Source organism: Rhipicephalus microplus, chromosome 3 (genome assembly GCF_043290135.1).
Source record: "Rhipicephalus microplus isolate Deutch F79 chromosome 3, USDA_Rmic, whole genome shotgun sequence".
NCBI lineage: Eukaryota > Metazoa > Arthropoda > Arachnida > Ixodida > Ixodidae > Rhipicephalus > Rhipicephalus microplus.
The window spans coordinates 246,885,681-246,908,660 of NC_134702.1; the positions used below are offsets into that span (position 1 = coordinate 246,885,681).

The window sequence follows — 22,980 nt, forward strand, 5'->3', positions numbered from 1 at the left end:
TGATCATACCGAGCATTAAATTTTCATTATGGAGAATATCACAACAAGAGGAAGAGGTGGTGAGGCCCGCAACTAGTGTCGCTATTGAGCAGCATGAGGCTTCATCGAAAATAGATCTTCCTGCCGGGAGGAAGCATCAGCAGCGTGGCAGAGCATGTGAACGCCCGCAATGTTGCTGCTCCTTTTTTCATGCACACAGCAAAACAGGGCAGAAGTATGTTCTTCCAAGAACAGTTCCTGCGCAAAGGCCCCCCTACAAGGTCAATACAAGCAGCATCAACCGCGGTGGAAGAGACTCGAACTGGTCTCAGGCGCCAAGAAGGTGCTACCACTTTATCAATCACACTAAGCATGATCCTGTCTTCACCATGGTAGCCTTGTTCAGAAAGCAACGATATAAACAAATTGTTAAATGATAATTCCCCCCTACCACAGTCGAAGGAAGCACCGCATTGCTTCAGAAAATTGATACCAAAAACTACATCGGGCGAACAATAAGATAGAACCAGAAGCTTGGATACAAATACTTTCCTAGCCAATGAAATACAGACAATACATACACCAAGAGGAGGAAACCACGTACCACCTACACCACGAAAGGTATTAGTATCGTTTCAGGAAAACATGACTTTGCAACCTAAGCGGCTTCTGAAGGCGAGGTTCATCACACACACAGTCGCCCCAGTGTCAACTAACGCCGTCGTCGGCATTTCACCAATCAACACATTCACTCTGTTTTTTAGCATAACAACAGAGAGAGGCATATCTTGAAAATACCGTCTGGTGATCTCACCTGAATTGGCCGTGGATGCTAGTTTTTCAGCGGCGGAGAGGAAGAACGACTTGGAGAAGACGTTGAGCGACAAGAGTGGTCGGTTAGTGGTGTCAAACTCTGTTCGGATGCTGGTGAATCGCTGCTTCTGGTCTCGCACGAAAAATGGTTTGTTGGAAACAAGTCGGTCGTGCGCAGATCATACGGTGGCAAAAACATGGCTGGTGCCCATCGTGCGAGCGGTGTTGTTGGCGGCAATACGAAGCGATATGCCCAGTGAAACCACAATTGTAGCACATCGGAGGGTCACAGTTAGTACTGTATTCATCAGAACGAATCCACGTCTGCTGCTGTCAGCGATGAAGTTCGTTATCACGCGAATATCGGGTTTCTGCCACTCTCTAGAATTCATAGTATTGGTCATAAGTCCCATCTTGGTAGTAAGTTCGGTGCTGTCTTTGCCGCAGTGGGACGAATTCCGGCTCAGAGTCCTGAGTATAAGAACGCGGCTTTTCTTGTCATGATTGAGCGCCATAGGCAGGGCCTCTATCGTAGATACTTGGCTTACTGAGGATTCCGCTGACCAAGGCGTGGCAGCAAAATCCTGAATGCGCGCCATCACTCAGTTACAAAAGGAAAAAGCAGCGTTTGCTCTAACTTTGGTAGAATGTAGGGGGGATGAGTGCTTTGGTTGTGTGTTACTTTCGTGTAAATGTCGAGATCTTTACGTACTATTTGCCGGATCATTGACACACGACCCAGCGGCTGGTTGCTCTCTACTTTTGCGATAGTCATCACATCGCCTAGCCTGTCGAACTTCGGCGTGATGCGCCTCGTGTTTAGTTGCTCATGAGTGTGGCAATGGCGAATGACACTGACGACAGATGTTGGCGTGCCTTTCGCGATAAGGAAACTCTAAAGATCCTCGAGGATTCTTTTCAGGGTATGCCTAACTTTGTCTTTCTCAGACACTCCAGAGCCAATTATCTTACATAGCTTCGTAACTACCTCAATGAAGGTTGTGCAAAATTCTTTCACCTGGCAGTTGCACGCGTTGCATCAGCCTGTGTTTTGCTCTTTTCTTTTTTGTTGTGGGGTCGCCAAAACGCTCTTTGATCTCTGAAACGAATATGGTCCACGTCGTTAGCTTTTACTCGCGCTTCTCGTACCATATTAAAGCAGTATCCGTCAGAAAGAACTCGACGTACGAAAGCTGAGTAGCGGCATCCCATTTCTCAGCGTCGCTCACCCGTTTGTAACATATGAGCCAAGGCGCAACGTCTTCATGTAGTCTGCCAGTAAATGGACGAGCATCTCTCAGTTCAGGAGCTGAACTGGTCGGCGCAGAAGTGGAGAGGGTTCGTTGTTCATATGCGCAGTGGGACATGTCCAGCCCAAATGAATTTGGTTGAAGTCGAGCAAGGCGACAGCTCCATCAAAGAACTTGCGGTTCAACCGTCGTCTTCGGGTGTGGATATCCAGCGCATGTCCCCCACAACTGTTACAGCAAACTGTGAGGAAATGGTTGTATTTACAAGAGGTGAAAAACGGTCGTTCGTGGCAGTGCACTGAGATCTTGCCAAGACTCTTCGTCTTCCACTCCTTATCACCTTTCACATGTCCATATATACAAATATATATATATATATACATATATAGTCCAGTAGATCCTCCGTGAGCGGTCAAAACGTGGTTTACTTCGACATTTCGGCCTAGAGTCTGGCCTTCATCAGGATTAAAGGTACAGTTTGTTGGTGCTCAGCGCTATACAATCTCAAATACGGGGGGAAAGGAAAGAGAAAAAAAGACAGAAAAAAATAAAAAATAAAAGAAAGACAAAAAATACAGAAAGAATATAAGGTGGACTCCCCTCGGGCGCCCCCCTTCCACTCTTCCTTCCAATTTCCCCTTCATCTCTCTCCCCTTTCTCCCATTCACCTTTCTGATGTCAGTGGTCTGTGTATGCTTCCTTTCACTAACGCATTCTCCCCGATCAGACAGCGCCTCCTGGCACTGGCGGTTCGGTGTGGGGCAAAAAGAGCTTTTTTAGAAAGTTCTAAGCCTTTAACTACTCGGAGCCCCGTCAACATTTCGTCGTAGAAAGAGGGGTGGTGCGTTTTGTGACAAAGGCTGGTAAGCGGGCGCAATGCGAATACCTTGCCCGTTTCTGGATTACAAGTGCAGTGGGGGCCTCCCGGCTGTGCACAGGGTTGCTGTTGGGCATGTCATGCATGGCACAATTGATTGGGTAGCAAAATAAAACAGAACACAGATGACAGCTGCACTTAGGAAGAGTAATTACGCTTGGAATTGTTTTGAGTTGTCCAGTGCCCTTCGCAGCTGCAGTGCCGTCGTGAACTCAGTTACTATTTTCATTATTGCCGTTATTGCTTTTTAATGCTTGAATTGCTGCAAGTGTATCACGATTGTCATTTATTCCTCTATCGAGGATGTTATAACAGTGGATAAGGTATGATTCTCGTTGTTCACGTGAACAACCACGTTACCGCTCGCGGAGGATCTACTGGACTATATGCAACTATGCAACGCCACGGCCACTCAACCGCCATGCCTGTCTGTATATATATATATATATATATATATATATATATATATTGACACGAGCATGTAGTGGGTTTCTGGCTGTTTCATGGCTAGTGTCTTCATTACTTGTGCGTGTCGAAGGATTTGGTCGGCAGAAAGACGACGACGAACTCGCGCTGCTCGATTGAATCTATTCCGCTGTGTACTACACTGTTACCTGCACTGACTATATTACCGTGACAATCTGGTGGAGCAGCTGGGTACAATCTTAATTTGCTAGTTTTAACTCAAGCCGCTTGAAGCTTCTACCACCATTTTGAAAATTCCGGAGGAAAACCTGGCTCTACGCCTCAGCCGCCGCTTGCTAGGACTACCTCCTGAATTCGGTCCCGTGAGCTCGGCAAGAATGACCACCACAACGGCTCGTCGGACGCAAGATAGCAACGTAGACTAACTCGCATCCACCCCAAGCACGCACCCCAAAGCAGTTTCATGGTGATGTATTTGAGGACGTAAATGACTGACTAGACCACTTCGATCGGGTCGCAGCCGCCAACAAATGGAATGACGCCAAGAAACTTCGCTACGTCTATTTCGCACTTGAAGACTATGCTCAAATCTGGAATGAGAACCATGAGCCGTCTATTATCAACTGGTAAAAATTGCAGCCACAGCTATGCCAGGCATTCAGAAATCACGAAAGGAAAGGCCGAGCAGGCTCTGCAGAGCTGGGTTCAGAAGCCCAATGATAACGTGGATTTGTTTGTCGAAGACATGTCACACTTGTTTAAGCGCGCTGACACAGGGATGGATGAAAAAAAAAGTTCGACTCCTCGTGCGGGGCGTCAAGAATCAACTTTTTGCTGGACTCATACGCATGTCCCCAACTACTGTCGATGAGTTAATCGCGAAATCTACTACCCTGGAAGGGGCACTTCAGCAACGCTCTATACAGTTGGACCGCCAAGCTTCTGCTGCCGTGGCGTCACCTTTGACCTGTGGACAGGACTTTTAGCACTCCGCGAGCTGGTGCTGAGCGTGGTCCACGAAGAGCTCGAAAAAGTCCATCCCACTTCTGCTCACCCATGTGCGACGATTCTGGGAGACATTATTCGCGATGTACTTAGGAATGTGATCCAACCATATCTCCTAATGCGTGCGGCAGCTCCTGCTCTGTCTTACGCCGAAGCATTAACGAGTCCTCAACCTTCACCGGTTGTCGGCCACCCTCAACTTTATCACCATCGCTACGTCAAATCGCACCTGCAAATAACTACGAGAGCACTTTCCAGTATGACGTTCCGCGTGCAGTCAACCGTAAATCTAACGTATTGCGCACCTCTGACAACAGGCCTCTTTGCTACCTCTGCGGCGAAGCGGGCCATCTGTACCGCCAGTGCGCGTATCGCAGGATGGGCCTTCAGGGGTTTCACCGTAACGCGCGTCGATCAGGCAATAGGGAGCGTCCTCACGAGATCCAGCAATACGTAGCAGCGCAGCAGCCGTTTCCTCCTGCACAAAGCCACCGGCCACGCTCGCCTTCTCTTCGGCACCTCGGCTCGCCTAGTCGTTACACCACGTTCTCTGGTGTACGAAACAGGTCCCCCAGTCCTGGCCCACTTCAGGAAAACTGAGGCCAGTGGCATCTGGGGGTAGGGCTGCTGTTGACGGAACTGACAAACATCCTCCGCCACGACACGTTGACGACGCCGATAATTCTGTAACGAAATTTTCTGAACGTGTTGCCGCAAATTCCACCAATATTTCTATAACCGTCGATTATCACTCGGCCACCGCACTCATGAAAACTGGCACCGAGAACTCAGTTATGAGTGGTAACATCGCGGCTGCTCCCCGAAAAGTGGTAACGCCATTGAACAGTCCACCGCTCCGTACTGCGGGTAGTGTAGTGACGCTGGTTGGGAGGTGCACTGCTCGAGTACATATTGGCGCTTCGACCTTCATCGGGACTTTCGTCATACAGAGGAAACGCTCCAGGCAGGTCATCTTGGGATTAGACTTCCTTCGAGAATATAGGGCTAATTTAAATCTCCGAGCATTGCTGCTGACGTTTTCACGTAACGAACATTCTCAGGATTGTGAATCGCGTATGATGGCGTTGCGTGTATCCGACGATTCAGTGACAGTACCACCCCGTTCCAGTGTTCTGGTTAACGTGCCGAGTGACATCAACCGAACGACTTTCAGAGTTGTGGAAGGCATTGTGTTGGTGCTTTTGTCTCGTCAAGTATGCGTCGCCCACGGTCTCATAGAATTGACACAAGAGCCTGCGAAAATTTTACAAACAAATTTCAGTCATGAATACCAGCACTTCATGAGGCAGTGTATCATCGCTTACTTCAAAGGAATCGGTGACTGGAACGCCAGCTTCTTACTCGCGCAACTCTCTTCCGGTCCTCGCGACAAAAAACAGTTTCCGGATAAGCTTGATGTGAACTGCGCACTATCGACTTCACAGCAAGAGAGTCTTCGGTTCCTCCTGCTTTCCTTCAGTGATTGCTTTGCCATGACGTCCAAAATCAAACAGACACCTGTCGCAAAGCACGGAATCATAACAGAACCCAGCGAAAGGCCTATTCGACAACATGCTTATCAATTTTCCCGCAGAGAGCAAGACGCCATCCATGACCAAGTACAACAAATGCTTGCTGACGACATCAATCAGCCATCTACAAGTCCATGGGCATCACCAGTTGTGGGTGAAAAAAAAGACGGAACATTGCGTTTCTGTGTTGGTTATCGCAAACTGAACACCACGACAAACAAAGACGTTTATCCGCTTCCTCGCATCGACGACTCACTCGACTGCCTCAGAAACACCTGATATTTTTCATCCATGGATCTACGCAGTTGTTATTGGCAAATTGAGGTCGATGAGCGTGACCGGGAAAAGGCCACCTTCATTACTCCTGACGGTCTCTTCGAACTCAGGGTTCTTTCTTTTGGAGTGTGCTCTGCTACCGCGACTTTTGAACGAGTGATGGACACAGTCTTGTCTATTCAGATGACGTCGTCCTTTTTCATTGACTTTCGAGCAGCACCTTCAGCGTCTTGGTGCAGTACTTTAGGTGCTACAAACAGCTGGCCTGTCGCTCAAGCCCGAAATATTCCACTTCGGCTACGAGGAGCTCAAGTTTATCGGCCATGTCTTCAACAGTGACGGAATTCACCCAGACCCTGAGAAAACTCTGGCTGTAGCTGCTTTACCAACTCCGACGAACAAACACGACGTATGCCGTTTTCTGGGCCTTTGTGTGTACTAGAGTCGCTTCGTTCAGAACTTTTCCAAAATAGCAGAACCCTTAAACCAACTAATGAGAAACGACGTGTCTTTTTTTGTGGGCCCCAGAACAACACGAAGCTTTTTGTGAGCTAAGACGGTGCCTCGAAACTCCTCCAATCTTGGGTCATTTCGACGAAAATGCCAACACTGAAGTTCATACAGATGCAAGTAATATCGGCCTCGGAGCCGTACTTGTACATAGGCAGGAAGGTATCGAGCGAGTGATCGCCTACGCTAGTCGTACGTTATCATCGGCTGAAACGAACTATTCCGCAGAAAATCAATGCCTAGCTGTCGTGTGGGCCATAGCCAAGTTCCAACCGTATTTGTACGGGCGACCATTCAAAGTAGTCGCCGACTACCATTCCTTGTGCTGGCTTGCAGGCCTCAAAGATCCCTCAGGCCGCCTAGCTCGATGGAGTCTCCGCTTACAAGAATTTGACGTTACGGTGGTTTACATGTCAGGACCCAAGCACACCGACGCTAACTGTGTATCACGTGCCCCAGTCGAGTCAATTTCTCCTGACCAAACTGACAACAAAAGTTTTCTCATGGTCGTTACAGCCTCCGACTTGGCTCAAAAACAGCGTGATGACACATAATTTCGCCGGATCCTCGAATAACTCGAGGAGAAGCTTGAACAGCCACCACGAACATTCAGGCGCACGATTTCATTGTTTTTCTTTCGTGACAACCTCCTGTACATGCGGAGCTTTGATCCCAACGCTCAAACCGCCCTACTGGCCGTACCATTTGTGATGCGCGACGATATCCTCAAGGCATGCCATGACGAACCATTTTCCGGGCATTTAGGGTTCACGCGTACTCTGGCACGTATCCGCCACACGTACTACTGGCCCAAGCTATCCCATACCGTCAAGCACTACGTGAAAGCCTGCCGAGAATGTCAGCGTCAAAAAACTCCGCCCATGAAACCTGCTGTTCTTTTACACCCTGGGGAGCCACCACGAGAACCATTCCAACAAGTTGGCATGGACTTGCTAGGACCATTTCCAAAATCTTCAGCGGGGAATCACTAGATAATAATTGTGACTGACTATTTAACCTGTTATTGTGAAACACGAGCACTCCAGTGCGATACGGCGAGCCATGTCGTGGATTTCTTCATTCATGCAGTCGTCCTCCGCCATGGTGCACCAGCCGTGGTTCGAACAGACAGAGGCACGGCCTTCACTGCCCAACTACTGGAAGAAGTGATGACACTATGTGGCACCGTACATCGCCGAACGACAACTTACCCTCCACAAGCTAACGGATTAACAGAACAGCTCAATAAGATCATCACAGACATGATTTCTATATATGTCAACGTAGACCATAGGAACGGGAACTCTGCCCTCCCTATTGTAACTTTCGCATATAACACCGCCGTGCAAGAAATCACAGGATTTGCAGCTTTCCGCCTGCTTCACGGCCGCGAAGTTACTACGATGGTCGACGCCATGCTCTTACCTGACGTATTTAGACCACCATCGAAAATGCTGACCAGTATGCGCAGCGCGCCAAAGAAGCTGGACAACAAGCTCGCTTGCGCATTCGCTCTCAGCAACAACACGATGCTCATAGGTAAAACCTTTGGCACAGAGAAGTCACCTACCACCCCGGAGAAAAAGTATGGCTCTGGAAATAAGGGCTGCAGCGCGAGCACGAAGGTGCTAGAAGAAAAACACGAAAGGCGAGGCACGGAAAACAAAGAGGACAACACGTTTTCTGTGCCTCACCTTTCGTCTGTTTCTTCTAGCACCTTCGTGCTCGCGCTGCTGTCCTTATTACCATGAATTCAAACCAACTAGCCCAAATTGCCATTCTTCTTATGGCTCTGGAGTCCCGTACGTCAACGCGGTTGCTCTGAGCAGCTTTTGCATCGTTATTTTGGTCCTTACCGGGTTTTGCAGCGCCTCAGCGATGTAAACTACGAAGTTATCGCAGAGCCCAGCCTACAGTTCTCCCGTCGTGGTGCCCAGCCGGTCATCATCCACATGACTAAGATGAAGCCGTAATACTCATGCTGAAGACTTCCTCTTGCCTTCATACACTTGAAAGCATCTCGTCGATGCTTTTCGACAGGTGGAGTATTGACACGAGCAGGTGGTGGGTTTCTGGCTGTTGCATGGCTAGTGTCATCATTACTTGTGCGTGTCGAAAAGTTTGGTCGGCGGAAAGACAACTACAAACTCGCACTCCTCGATCGAAGCTGTTCCGCTGTTTGCTACACTGTTACTTGCACTGATTTTATTACCGTGAAAATATATAATGTGACGACATGTCAAAGATGATAAGGAAAGGAGGACGAAGAGTCCTGACAAGATCTCAGTACGCTACCGCGAACGACAGTTGCTCGCCTCTTGTAAATACAACCATTTCTTCACAATTCGCTGTAACAGTTGTGCGGGACGTTCTGGTTAACCACACCCGAAGAGGAAAATCTGCAGCTTGATTATGTCCACTGCAGCGCGAAGGCCTCTCCGATGTTCCGCCAATTACCTCGGTCCTGTGCTTACAGCTGCCAATTTATACCCACAATTTTTCTAATCTCTTCTGTTCATCTAATGTTCAGTTAAGTTTCTCTCTCCCCGTAACCCGCTTACCCTCTATGGAAACCCAGTCAGTTATCCTGAATGACCATCGGCTCTCCAGCCAATGCGATACATGCCCGGCCCATGTCTATTCTTTTTCTTGATGTCAACTATGATAGCCTTAACTCGGGTTTGTTCCCTAACCAACTCTGCACTCTTCTTGTGTTTTAAGGTTGCACTTAATAATTTCTTTTCCATCGCTGGCTGGGTCATCCTCAATTTAAGCTGAACCCACTTTGTAATCCTTCAGGTTTCTGCTCTGTGGACAAGTACCTGCAAGATACAATTGGCAATCTACCATAATGGCAATCTACCAGTTCTCGTTTGAAAGTGCTTGCCGAATGTGCTCCACTTTATTAATATTCTAGTTCAATCACGTGGTTTGGATCTGCAGTTTTTACTTGTCCTAATTAGACGTAGTCTTCTACAGCTTTAACTGCTCTATTACCTATCTCGAAGCACTGTTCTCTTTCGAGGTCTTTGTACATTGGTTTCGTTTTCTGCAGATTAATGTTAAGGCCTACCTTTCTGCTCTCCTTGTCTAAATCAGTAATTATGAGTTGAACTTCGTCTCCCGAGTTACTCAGCCATGCGATGTCATCTACGAAGTGCTGGTTACCAAGATACTCTCCATTTACTCTTGTGCCTAACTTCTCCCATTCTAGGCTTCTAAAAACCTTCTGATAGCACGCAGTAGATAGCATTAAAGAGATTGTATCCCCTTCTATTACACCTTTCTCGATTGGTATTCTGTCGCTTTCATTATGGAGCACTATGGTGGCACTTGATCCTTTGTGGATTTCTTCCACGTTGTTTATATATGCTTTGTAGACGCCATAATTTCAAAGTGTCTGCATGACTGCTGATATTTCTACTGAATCAAATGCCTTCTCGTAATCTATGAAGGCTATATATAAAGGTTGGCTGTAATCGGAGCGTTTCTATATTGCCTGATTGATATTTTACATGTGGTCGATTGTTGAGTACCGTGTTCAAAACCCTGCTTCTTCCTTTGGTTGATTGAATTGTAATTTTTTTATTCTGTTAGCAATTACCTTTCTAAATAGCTTGCATACGGTGAAGAGCAACTGATCGTCCTGTAATTTTTCAAGTCCTTGTCATCTCGTTTCTTATGTATTCGAACAACGTTAGCGTTTTTCAAGGATTCTGGTATCCCCCCTTCAGGAGACACTTCGTAAATGCTGGCTAGCTTTTCTAACACAATCTTTCATCCGTTTTTCAGTAGACCTGACTTTACCCGATCCTCACCAGTTTTGCCTCATTGCATTCCGAATTTCTTAGTCAATTTCTTGTTCGAGTTGTAGCCAAAAAATCAATATTTTAGCGAAAGAGGCGGTGTTGCTAAAACCAAGGCAACACCGCGTAGTTGTGGGCCCTTTTGGAAAAAAAATCGCTGGCTCTCGTCTTCGTTTCAGCTCCCCTTCCTACTCTCAAGCTGGTCCCCAAGGGCAGGGCTGGACAGCAATGGCTCCCACCGCAACGTAGTATTATCGTCTCTTTGCTTTTCGGCCTGAGCCCTGCATTTATATGTGATGTAGTAGTTAACGCGTCGTGTCCTCGCACACCACAGACGTATGTCTCTGTATGCTGTGCGGTAGTACGCATGTATGTATGTATGTATGTATGCATGTATGTATGTATGTATGTATGTATGTATGTATGTATGTATGTATGTATGTATGTATGTATGTATGTATGTATGTATGTATGTATGTGTGTATGTATGTATGCATGTATGTATGTATGTATGTATGTATGTATGTAGTGTATGTAGGTGCGTACGTATGTACGTACGTACGTATGTATGTATGTATGTATGTATGTATGTATGTATGTACGTTTGTTAATTTAGAGTTTATGTAACACCGCATATTTCATTGTTGAAATGTGCTTTGGAGGTGCTGGGCACATTCTCCTCAATTGTCTGCAGGATAGCGTTGTAACTGGGATTGATGGATGTCATGACTGTCACGCTGTTGCCACAGCTTTTCTGAAGCTTTCCAGGTTTTTGATTATGAGAAAACTATGCCTCAAGGCAAGAGAAGGGGACCTATGCAGATTCACTTGCGGACGGCTTTCTTTGCACTACGCAGTTAGCACGAGGGCTGCAATGAGAGCATTTGCAGCGTTTTTCCCTAGCGCCATCTGGACAAAGTCTGACGTATAAAGACTAACAAAGCCGATTTGAAAACAGTGCGCAGTTGGCGAAAACGGACCGAGGGAACAATAGACAAAGGTGCTGACCAACAAATATTTAATTCCCTACACGTTATGAAAATAAGCATCACAATCAACAAAAAAAGAGAAAGAGGCACAACGGATGGAGGAACGCTTCGTATATGAACAGTCAAAGCTGTTTACTGATAGACACGATGTATATCTGGCCTCATTTAATAGGCTGGCTTTTAAAGTGCTATTGACTGTGTGCTTCTTGAGCTGTCTAAATGGTTCACAATTATTGTGGGCCGCAATTTTTTTTTCATTTTTTTCACCAGATCTGCACTGTATTGTCATGCTGTCAAATTCAGGCGAGAAGTCACAATCTTGGCAGTGCATGCCCGGATGTCCTTAAATTGGCACGCTCATATGCTACACAAGCTTTAGCAATCTTTGTGGAAACGTCGGCCCGTTTGGCAGATGTACGTGCGTCCGCAAGCAATGAGAATGGAATAAACAGCCCCTTAGAACATGTTAGGAACCAACAACAATGATTTGTGCTGCAGCGTAAATTCGTACGGCATATCTAGCTCACTGTTCCACTGTTGCATTGCGTATGAGCGACAAACGTAGTTCTTGGTCACCGCCTGCGTCTTCAGATTTGCCTAATGTCTTCCACGCACATGACGAGAACAGACATACCTGTCCGTCCTCGTCTAGTGCACGTTGTTTTCTCCTCGGTATGGAACACTAATTAGATGAAAATGTGTTATGTCAGACTAACACGTATGCGTATGTAAATATGCAACGATACTTGCTTCTGAATAATATATATATATATATATATATATATATATATATATATATATATATATATATATATATATATATATATATATATATATATATATATATATATATATATATATATGCCTTCTGTTATCTATATTTCTCAGGTTGTGTGTGATGACATCGTGCCAGCTCAAAATCTTGTGAGCACAAGCTAAAAAATTGTTTTTTGAAACCCGAAGTGCTGTCTATACCAGGCTGGGCACCCGATAACTTTCTTATTGTCAGCGGTAGCAAAAACATAAGGACAGATAAGACACGTAAAAGGCAAATATAGGAAGTGAGTGGTCATTACCTAGGCACATAAAATCTCGGACAACCTGAGAAAGATAGGCCACATAAATGGAACACGCGTTCTATTTTCCAGTTTTTGGTCGCTTGCCTTGTCTTTGCAAACGAGTGAACCAGTTGCGTCATATGAATGTCGGCTATACCATAAATCTTCTTTATGAGTTGGCTTTATGTGCTGAGTGAGTAGTTTGTATTGTTATCCTGTCTTGCACACGCATGCACTGACGTCGTGCTAGCGGGCCAATGTCTTAATAAAAGATCCCTGAAGCATATGTGAAGATTGATATTGCAAGCTTCAAGACCCATGGGCATTCACTGCTTAGGTTGCAACAGCACGAGAGTACTACACAGGCCTGGTGAAAAATGACTTCAGAAGTTTTAGGAACACAGGAAATCATGCAACTAAAGGAGAGCTGCGTCGGTACCCACCAATAACTCTTTTTGATAAAGAGCATGTTTCCTATAAGACCTACACAAGCATTGTACTTTTTGGTCTTTCTTGGTATTGTTCATATATTATATTTATGTTCATGTTGAGGAGTATGAAAGCTTCGGCGGTTAGTGAACGCACGTGTCATGTGCATGCTGGGTTCATCATCGTCACGTGCTGGCTGTTTTCTCCTTTGTATAAAAACAAATTAGCTGGAAATAAGTAATTCTAGTGTAACACACACGGTGGATGTGTATACGCAACGACAAGCTACAAAGTGGGAAGGCTGTGGAAATTCCCTCAGTCAGTACACTGGCATCACATTTTCTTGCTAAACTCCTAGCGAGGAGAACAACAAGGATTCATTAGGCATTTCAGTGCTTTACCTACCCATAATCGTCTCGCTGTATGTCACTCTGCTAATTTATGTCTTCTTGCCTCATTACTGGAAACAGTAGAAGCATCATGTGTATAGTTTCTACATTCATTCATATAGGAGGTAAAGCTATCCACTTTAAGCTTATCCTCTTGCTTAGGATTAATATTAGGCATGCCTAGGTGTGCTGTTAAAGCATACACACAAATTCTACACCAGAGCGCATAAAGCCGGAGCGTAAGGCCCTTAATATTTTCCTGCAGTAAATGGTAGCCACGAGAATATCCGTTAATTAAAAAGGATCAGTATAATCAATGAATTACCTGAATGTATTGCAACTTTCTTTTTCTTTGCTCAAAATGACGGTGTCTGTTCACAGCTTCAAATTTTTTCGCTCTCTGTATGCATGCTCACGCTTGATTAGTTTAGGGTTACCATCACGTTTCCACATATGCGTATTAATATTTTTACTTTTGTGTAAATACTCCTAAATTCACCCAGCCTGCTGCACACAAAATGAATATAAGCAGAAATTAAACATAAGTCATCGCAGTAGTAACTTTGCTGTACATCGATAGACAACGACCGTGTTTCCTCACGTCCACGCGTCACAGAAAAAAACACGTCTTTATTTGTGTACATGTAACTCCACACAACCTGAGGATGATGTCTTACTTGAGGACCTCAAGGTTATTGCAGAAGATTCAAATTTGCTCACTCAACACACATCATGTTACTCAACCTTGAAGGAAACTTGGTTATGTTGTACTTGGCACAACATTACAACCTGGCCAACGCAAGACATTTATCGCACAGTGGGAAAATAAGAACGCAAACTTACAGACTGTCAGTGTCGTTGTGGTAGTACGGCGGCATTGCCAAGGAAACGGGAAGAACTGGGAAAAAAAAAAAACCTTATGTGGAGGTGTATTGATACACTTATAAGGACAACAGTAAAAAATTAAATCGCGAATCAAGAAAAATTTATAGTCTTTGATCTTAAGGAACCTAAAAACCTCGTGACAGCATCAAAAATATTTCTTACTGCGTGGTTTTTCAGAACAATTTTGCAATGACACCATGGAAAAGCAAGCCATTGTCAACACCGACGCGTAGGAACTGTATGGCTGCGGGAACCTTTGCGATCCAGCAAAAGTTGTCATCACGCCGGTTAGCGGCTATGGGAGGAACAGATGAACAGTGTAAGCGTTCCACTTAAAACAGTGCGCCTACTTGTGTGCTGCTAAGATCCATACAAATAACAACCTTTTATTAAGCTCGGCTAAGGACACCTCAACGTATTTCGAATTGATGTTTCAATATGTATAAACAAGAACGCTATACGCACTGGCAACTTCACTGTCGCTTACGGCAGATTAACTTTTAACTTTCCCATGATATAGTATTTTTACTTTCCCTTTGTTTTAGCCACAAATCTCTAACTGTTTCTTGTTTCTATAGACCTGGCCCCAGAGCGTTGCTTGCTGGTGAACCATTATAGTCTCCTCGGTCTTTTTCTTCAAGGATGTCTAGTGGCTAAGGTACTCGGCTGCTGACCCGCAGGTTGCGGGTTCGAATCCCGGCTGCGGCGGCTGCATTTTCGATGGAGGCGGAAATGGAGGCCTGTGTGCTCAGATTTGGGTGCACGTTAAAGAACCCCAGGTAGTCGAAATTTCCGGAGCCCTCCACTACGGCGTCTCTCATAACCATATGGTGGTTTTGGGACAATAAAGCCCATATATAAATCAATCGATTTTTTTTCAAAGACGTCGTTTTTTCCACGCGCTCGAAGGCGCGAACCCTCCGAGCCATCTCGAGTTTTGTGCGTCTGCGGTGTGTAGAATGTGTTTGTTCGCGCAAAAACACAAACGCAAAATTCCTTTCCGCAGTACTGTGTCTGAGCGGGGCACTTGTTTGAACGACGTCTCCAGGGCCGCAAAAATGGCCTAGCCTGCGCGGAACAATCAGCAATGTCAGAGTAAAAGCTGAAACAGCGGCTTTTCAGAGCCTTTTTTTAGAGCTCTTTCGTGCAGCTGCTGCAAGACATTTGCCCGGTACTCACTATGCCAATAATCATTGTATTGTAGACAGGCATTCTCTATGCATTGATTCGTCATTCATCGGTGAATTGTGGTACCCACTAAATACCTGCAAGGAACTTGGTGCATTTTTCTCCTGTGTCTGACGACGATGAGAAGCTATGCAGAAGCTTTTGTAATCCCAACAATCCTTATCAGTTCATATGCGCCCCTGTAATAGGTAAACAAGATTGAGCTGATGTAAATGGTTGGGGCATTCGACGACCGACTAGTTGCGAGATTGACGCTATGTGTCATTTGTTTCTACCTATGCTGTTCTGAAACGCTTCATTACATATATTAACACGATTCTTTTTCCGACATCAAGCCTCTCTGAAGCCAGTTTGCAAAGGAGCTCCAAGCACTGGCGTGGCTCACTGGTAGAATACTGGGCTGGCACACAAGGAACTCGAGTTTGAATTCCTTTGCGTTCTCGGTGCTTTTTTCTTCTTTAGTGCGATTGTGGTTACGGACACCGATGGCGGCGGAAAACTACGGAGCGTACGTGACCAGTATTGTTATATCATAACAGCTTTCGCTATAAAATGTTTGGCTCTGCTCAAACTTAGAACCCTTTAGGATTTCGAACTCGACTGAAGTAGTTATTTGAGGTGGGAGAACCCAGCATGCTGTGACTGTATCACTGCTCATAATATTCCGGTTGTCTTCATTAATACACGCCCTGTATCTGTCGAAGTACTTGTGAAACTAGTGGCCTTTCACTTCAAATGAACAGCTGTTGCGTGAACACGGTTGTCTACATTTAAACCTCAGGCATATGCGTCGGTTCGAAGGTTGCTTCTGTTCTAAGTGACATCATGTTGAGCCCCGTCCACACATTGATACACCATAACCTCGTATGGTAGGACGTCAATATTTTCTGTAGTGTAGACAATTTTCTTGTGTTGCCGTGACCCTACACGTGCTATGATCAGTGTTTGAGATGTTTTCAAGGAGAGGGATCTTAGTTAACGTCAGAAATATCTCAAAAGCTTTTTCAGTTTTCGTGCTTGTATTTTACATTCACTCCAGACCATATCAGCTAAGTTTCCCACCTAGAACGCGGAAGTCGCTGCAAGAGTTTTCATCGGCCCACTTGAATTGGGCAAAGGGTGATTTGCAGGCAAATAATATACAGAACACTTGCGTTAGGCACATTGATGGACTACGTCAAGCGGGTTTTTGAGAGAGATGAAAAAATTTTTCATTAAGAAAAAAACTTTGGGGGCCAAAACATGGCCTCGCTACTCATTTGGCCCGTCTCACCTGAGTATGTTGAGACTCTAGCAAAGAGGGCAGCCTTCCATGCTCTCGAGACGGGTAGAAGACGGTGGCAGGTGGAGAATTTTAGCACATGCCAACACCTTGTAGAGAATGTCATGCATCACCCCACAGTGTGGGCGCCACCATACGCGTCCGCAGATGAGTGTTTGCTGAATGCGTAAAGTACATGTCTGCAGGTGTCTCAAAGTTTGCTCATCCGCGTTACTCTGCCTATTCTCGGCTACTGAAAGGGGATATGAGTTTTTTTTTTCTTTTTTTAGGGGGGGGGGGCTGTCAAGTATTAACAACTCCCCCCGGGATAAAAAGGTCGGAAGGTAAACGCTCGGGTGGCTGCGTCAGCAGCCTCATTACCTCTTAAACCCTAATGGTCGTCAACCCTAAATATGCGTTTAATCGTTGAGCCAGCGGCAGCCCGCTTTAGAATATGACTAGCTACAAGGATGGGCTTCCCTGATGCTTATTCATCAAACGCTTTTAAAGTATAAGCAGATTTGGCTCGGGTGTTGGTCCTTCCTCACACTTCCGCTCCCCCACTGCAAAACGCATCCCCCTCTTCCTCTGTCACGCGTGTTATACGCTCTCCGTCTCAATCTCGAGTCGGCGGTGAAAGCAACAAAACGCTTTCATTGTACACACGATCACTTCGTAGCCGTTCACCGTCGGTTTTGCGGTGTTGCACGCTTCCGTGAGAGGGGGTGCGTCTGCCATGGCTAGCAAGAGATCTTGTTCTATGTCTCTGGCATGTGCGATGAGGCACTGGTTGTTGAGCAGTGCTGTAGTCATGGTCACCGGCAGCGTTAGTCACTGGCAGCGCTAGTCCGGTATGGAGGTTTTGAATGTTGGAGCACCCACTTAAAGGGGCCCTATAACGCTTCATAACATCGATACTGACTGTATTAACACGTAGCGCTGCTCGCCAGAACGATTGCAAGAGAAAATGACAATAGAAGGTGCAGGCCTGTGATTCGATAAATAAAACGTGATATATAACCTGCATTGTATCAAAATAGGGGTTAGTATTAGATTTCATTTTTATTTAGCATGAGTTTTCACTAACCACGGTAGAAATTAGAGTCTCCGAAGTCTTTAGGTTGCAGGCAACAAAGCCAGAGAAAGAAGGCGCCGAGCGCCATGGCGTGGTAAGGAACGCACCGGAGACGCTCCAGGTGCCATTATTTACAGTGAAGTGAACAAAACATAACATTGATATATAGTACCTAAAAGTTATTTCTATGAGATATATTTGATATATAGACGCTTTCGCAATAAAATAGATGAATGAAATTACGATATGTGTGAACGTTTTTGCGAAGTGCCTCGTTTGGCACGTGTTCTTACCTCTTTGTTACCATCGCAGCGGCGTCCTCAGTAGGGAGGTTAATAATAACGTTTGCAGGCGCTGCGCGCGTTACGGGCATAGCGTGCGCCATATGATTTTTCAAACAGCGTTTGCCTTCCAGATAACAGCAACGCATAATCACAATGACGCGATAGCCTCGAAACCCCCCTTTGCGGGTCGCATGCGGGCCGCATATGCCGCCAACTTTTTTGTTTTTTGTTTTTTTTTGCGGGCGGGTTGCGAGCGTGAATGGCGGCTCGTGTTACAACGCATGCGCAGTGGCAGCCACCACACCGCTAGGGCTTGCGGTGCGCCATTCTGAAACTCCCTAATATCTTGCAAATAACGCGCAATATCGCATACAAGCTTCTTGTAAAATAGAGCTTTCAGTTCATTTCATCGGAAGCCATCCTAGGTCACAGGAATAGGAAAACGAGGTCAGGTTACCACGCAAAAATATAGTTGAGGGTAGCCGTTCATTTTTATAGTGAGACCAGAACATGGGTCAAGCGTGGCGTCGTAGTTGTCCGCTGCAATCGCTGTTGACGTTCGTAAAAACTATAGAAAGAAACAAAAAACTCAATAAATAAAAAAACCCGATGGCGCAAAGGGATTTCAACCTGGGTCTGCTGCATGCCAGCCCGGTATTCTACGCTGCTTTTCTGTTGTAGCCAGTGCTTCACATTGCGTCAGCCAACCGCAGTTGGAGAGGCTCATCGCAGTTAATGATAAGCCCTCTTTACTTGTTCACACTGCATAATAGGGGAGGTAACTTTGCGATTTTGAAAAGGGTCTATTGTACTAACCGTTAATTGTGTATGTGTCCCCGTGCACGCCATAATATATGCTAAGGACAGGTGCTCTCAGCGATTTGCTGCCTCTTACCACTGGCATACTGCACGCAAATCACTGCTGTAAAGCGGTACAGTTACCGTCCCGCTTGAAAAAAAGCAATAAGTATAAGTCGTACACTTTTACTGCACTGGTGTTTTTGTTTTTGCTAATTGCGATTACTGACTGGCGGTGAAGCGCGGTGCTTTTCATTGCGGAGAGAATTCTGTGCGATCTAAAAACACCGCACCGTCACGATTTGCGCGTCGTGTTGTGATCATCACAAATAACACTGTATAATAACATCCTCTTGTGCTGATTGTTTTCGCATAGAAATATGAAGCAGTGGTGTCCAGACGCTTTCTGGCATTTTCATGTGCCAGAGATGCCACTTGCCACGTCAACTTGGCGCTGCAGATACATGCCTTGGCAGTTCAAAATAAGGCAGACTGGGTGCGAGAGTATAAACTTGCAGCCTATTGCCAGGATGCGAGATAGACGTGACGACGGCACAGCTGTTGCAGAGACATAAATAGAAGAGAAGAAAAGAAGCGGAAGCAGCGTCTGCCACCTTCTCTACCCTACCTCCTTGCGCACACGTGAGGAGAGGGAAATAGTTGACACGTGCGTTATAGTGAGGGATCAGGCGGTCGCCGAGAGATGTACACAGCCTCGAGCAAAATCTGATTGGCATCTAAGAGGAACAGAGCACGAAAACAGGACACAGTGCTAGTGAAGCTCCAGTACTGTGTTGTTCTGTTCTAGTGCTCCATTCATTTCGCGCTAATTTTGCGCAAGATGCATCACATCCAACTAACTTTACACATCCAACTAACTGCATCACATCCAACAACTAAGATGCATCACATCCAACAACTAAGATGCATCACATCCAACTAACTAATTTTACAAGAAGGTACGTACGCTTGCCTTCACTAAAAATTTCTTGTTAAGCTCGATTGGCTATTTAGTGTCAACCGTAGTATTCGAATCACATGCAAGTTGTTAGTCTGATTATGTTTTGGTTTTGATTTCGAGGGGTTACATGGATGTTCACGTTACCTCATATCAATGTTGACTTTGCCTACTATAGGATGCTGGCTTTCTTTCCATTAAACATTACTTTCCAGTTATCACCCGTCGTGTTTGTTGCATTGATAATAAGTGATGTAAGCTTTAATGAAAGTTCACCGCTTTTTCAGGTGACGCAGATTACCTTCTAGTCTTGTTCGTTTTCTATGCGCTACGCTTCGACATCAATATATACAAACTCTCCCTAACTCCACATTCATCCAAAACTGCCCTGTGTACTAGAAATGATTTGAAGAGTGCCTATTTGGGCTAGTGCATCTGCATTTGATATGCATAAGCATAGTGTGGCAACATGCTTTTTAACCGACAAAGGAACAACTACTGGCCACAGTGCAGGCATAAATATTCGCCAGTATACTGGGCTCGGGCTACACCCACCCCCCCTTCCTTATGTCCTGGAGTGACTTTTATCAAGGTATACAGGTCATAAAATGCCTTGTGACAATGTTCACCACCCCGTCACCCATGTTGTATCAGCGTAGCGTTATTTTAGCGAGTATATATAAAGTATTAGAAATAACTGCATATATTACAGAAACATCAGCTCAATGCCAAATACGACACGAATTATCACAATAATGGGATAATGAAACAGTTCATTCTCTTACACATAAGGTCATGCAAGGGGTCCTGGAATGGTTCTCCACTGAAAACGGGTCCAACCCAGCTGAAAAAAAAGAAAAAAAGTTACTGCAGGCACATCTCCAACGCACTATTTCATGCACCGTCTATGGTTTCACTGGTGTGTTATAAGAATTTTAGAAATAGACCTTGCATACTCTTATAAACAACTTAAAGAAGAGTGCTATAGTACAGACGCTGGCCAGCATACCCGGATTCCACTGATCTCATTAAAGGAATCAATCGACGCAAAGTAGGAACGCACACGAGAAAAATTACGCGTAAAGGCACAAACGTGCAACCGAAGGACTCAAATCCAAAATTCGAAACTAGACTGACTTTTATGGGTACGTTAAGTGCGCCTGAACACCATTCACTTATGCAAAGTGCACTGAAAAAGGAAGTTTCGAAATAACACTAACCCAAACGGTACATCTGGTTCAAGAAAAGAAGGCCAGATTCATTTAACCACCACTGCCTTAACAATCGTATCCAAACAGACACCATGGCCCTAACATCGCCTCATCTAACCTGTTTTTTTTTTTTCATTAAGAATACTGTCAATTTCATACGAGGTCAAGGCAGGAAAAAGGGGGTCGCCTCTAGCAAGAACATTATGAAATTGAAGATATCGAGAATCGTTCACAAAGTACAATGAAACGACAACTACTATAGCAATACGTACAAACAGCAGCAAATGCGGTAGGTTTACAACAATGTGCAATAAATAAAAATTAACTTTAAAAATTAGCCGTGTATCTACATGCTTCGCTGCAAATGTCGTCGAAAGACGTCATATTACTGGCGATCAAGCGGCCATTCGTGTTTCAACTCCGACAGCACCTTCGTTTTGTTGAATCAGCCCTATCTGGCTGGAATTGATTGAATATCGGCGGTGCTTAGTGATCTATGGATGCCATCTGGCGGTGAGTGCCCTCGGGAAACCTAGAAACACTGACGGGTGACCACACCAGATCATCGGAAAGCAGTTTTTCGGGCTTGAACTTCAATGCTTGAACTTCAATGCAGCATCGAGTGACTGATCACCATATTTTAAATAACGCATCGTGTACAAAGGCAGCGAAAACAAATTATAGCTATAAGCCATGGGACTGTTTTTTACTCTTGGTGTCTATTTAAGGCCTTCAAAAGTGATTTCAGAAAACAAAGAAATGATAACGACGGTCCAAATCGGTCCAAATGTTTCTTGAGTGACCACTTTTTGTCATGGCCGTTACCCCCTCGCAACAAAAAGGACTGCGACTGCTTTTTGAGTTAGCGCTACATTATTACGTCCTTCTTTTGCTCCAAGACAGCAAATTTTTAAAAGAGCAATTGAAACGAAGATATTAGGCACCATGCTATACTTTCAAGAAAAAAAAGAGCGGTCTGAAAAGGCGGTCAAGAAGACGGCCATCAGAAATGCTTCACATAGTAGCATCAGGTCATTCGCACCGTAAATTAAACCATGCATCATGTAAAAAGCAGTATTGCAGGATGGGCCTCTTCTTTTATTCCAATACCGTACCGGGGGATTAAAATTGCCTGTTATTCCGTCCTCTATACTTCTCGGAATAAAAATGTTAACCCATTTTTATTCTGGAAATGACCGGGTGATAGAGTTGCGTGCATGCTGATTTCTGAACCTATGAATATCATTTTGTTAGTATTAATGAATAGAAAGGTAACGGTGCATGAATAAGATCCCATCAGAGCATTAACGACCACGAAAGTGTGCAGAACACGCCACTAGGCTAATTCGGAATCTGCTGGAATAATGTTTTTGTTTGTACGCTAACATATTTATGCTTCGCCTTCTCTTATGCAAAGTGACAGATTCTTCGCACTTATACATTCCACCTACCCTTGACTCTGGCTAACAAAACGTAGGCCTAGACAATGCGTTGAGGCGTTCAACATCGACATTTACTAATGCCTGCACGACTAATTTGAGCATGATATTGCAGTAGTTAAGAGATTTTAAGGCATAAGGAGGAGGAGGAGAAGGGGGGGGGTTATGTCGTTGCCGTAGTTCTGCATGACGAACACCAGCGGGCGAGAGTCGTAAAAAAACAAAACAGAGACAAATATCAGATCAGCACAGTCTATATAAAAGCAGAGTTGCAGTATATGTTTTTGCTGATAAATGTGCGGTGCTTTTATTCAGCGAAAACATTTAAAAAAATACTGCTTTAATACATTAAAGGCTGTCATTCACTAATGTTTTAAGTTTGAAAAAGACATAACTCAATTGAAATTTCGTTCTGTGTGAAAGGCGCTTAATTCCCTTCTTATTCTATTCTTCCAAGCGTTGTCTAGAAAATGAGGAACGATTCCATAATCACTCCAAGCTTGGAGGGGCGACTCCACAACATTGAACTCGGTCAAGAAAGA

The 22,980-nt window shown here is 45.0% G+C and overlaps 1 protein-coding gene across 1 annotated transcript in view; it reads right to left on the reverse strand.

The window, feature by feature from the left end:
• LOC119168750 (uncharacterized) overlaps window positions 1–22,980 on the reverse strand; it is a 288,336-nt gene that overhangs the window by 84,081 nt on the left and 181,275 nt on the right. Inside the window, exons 15-16 of the mRNA XM_037420141.2 lie at window positions 20,574–20,632; window positions 14,183–14,237 (exon numbers count right to left, since the gene is read on the reverse strand). Of these exons, the coding sequence (XP_037276038.2) occupies window positions 14,183–14,237; window positions 20,574–20,632 (114 nt within the window). The remainder of the gene's footprint in view (window positions 1–14,182; window positions 14,238–20,573; window positions 20,633–22,980) is intronic.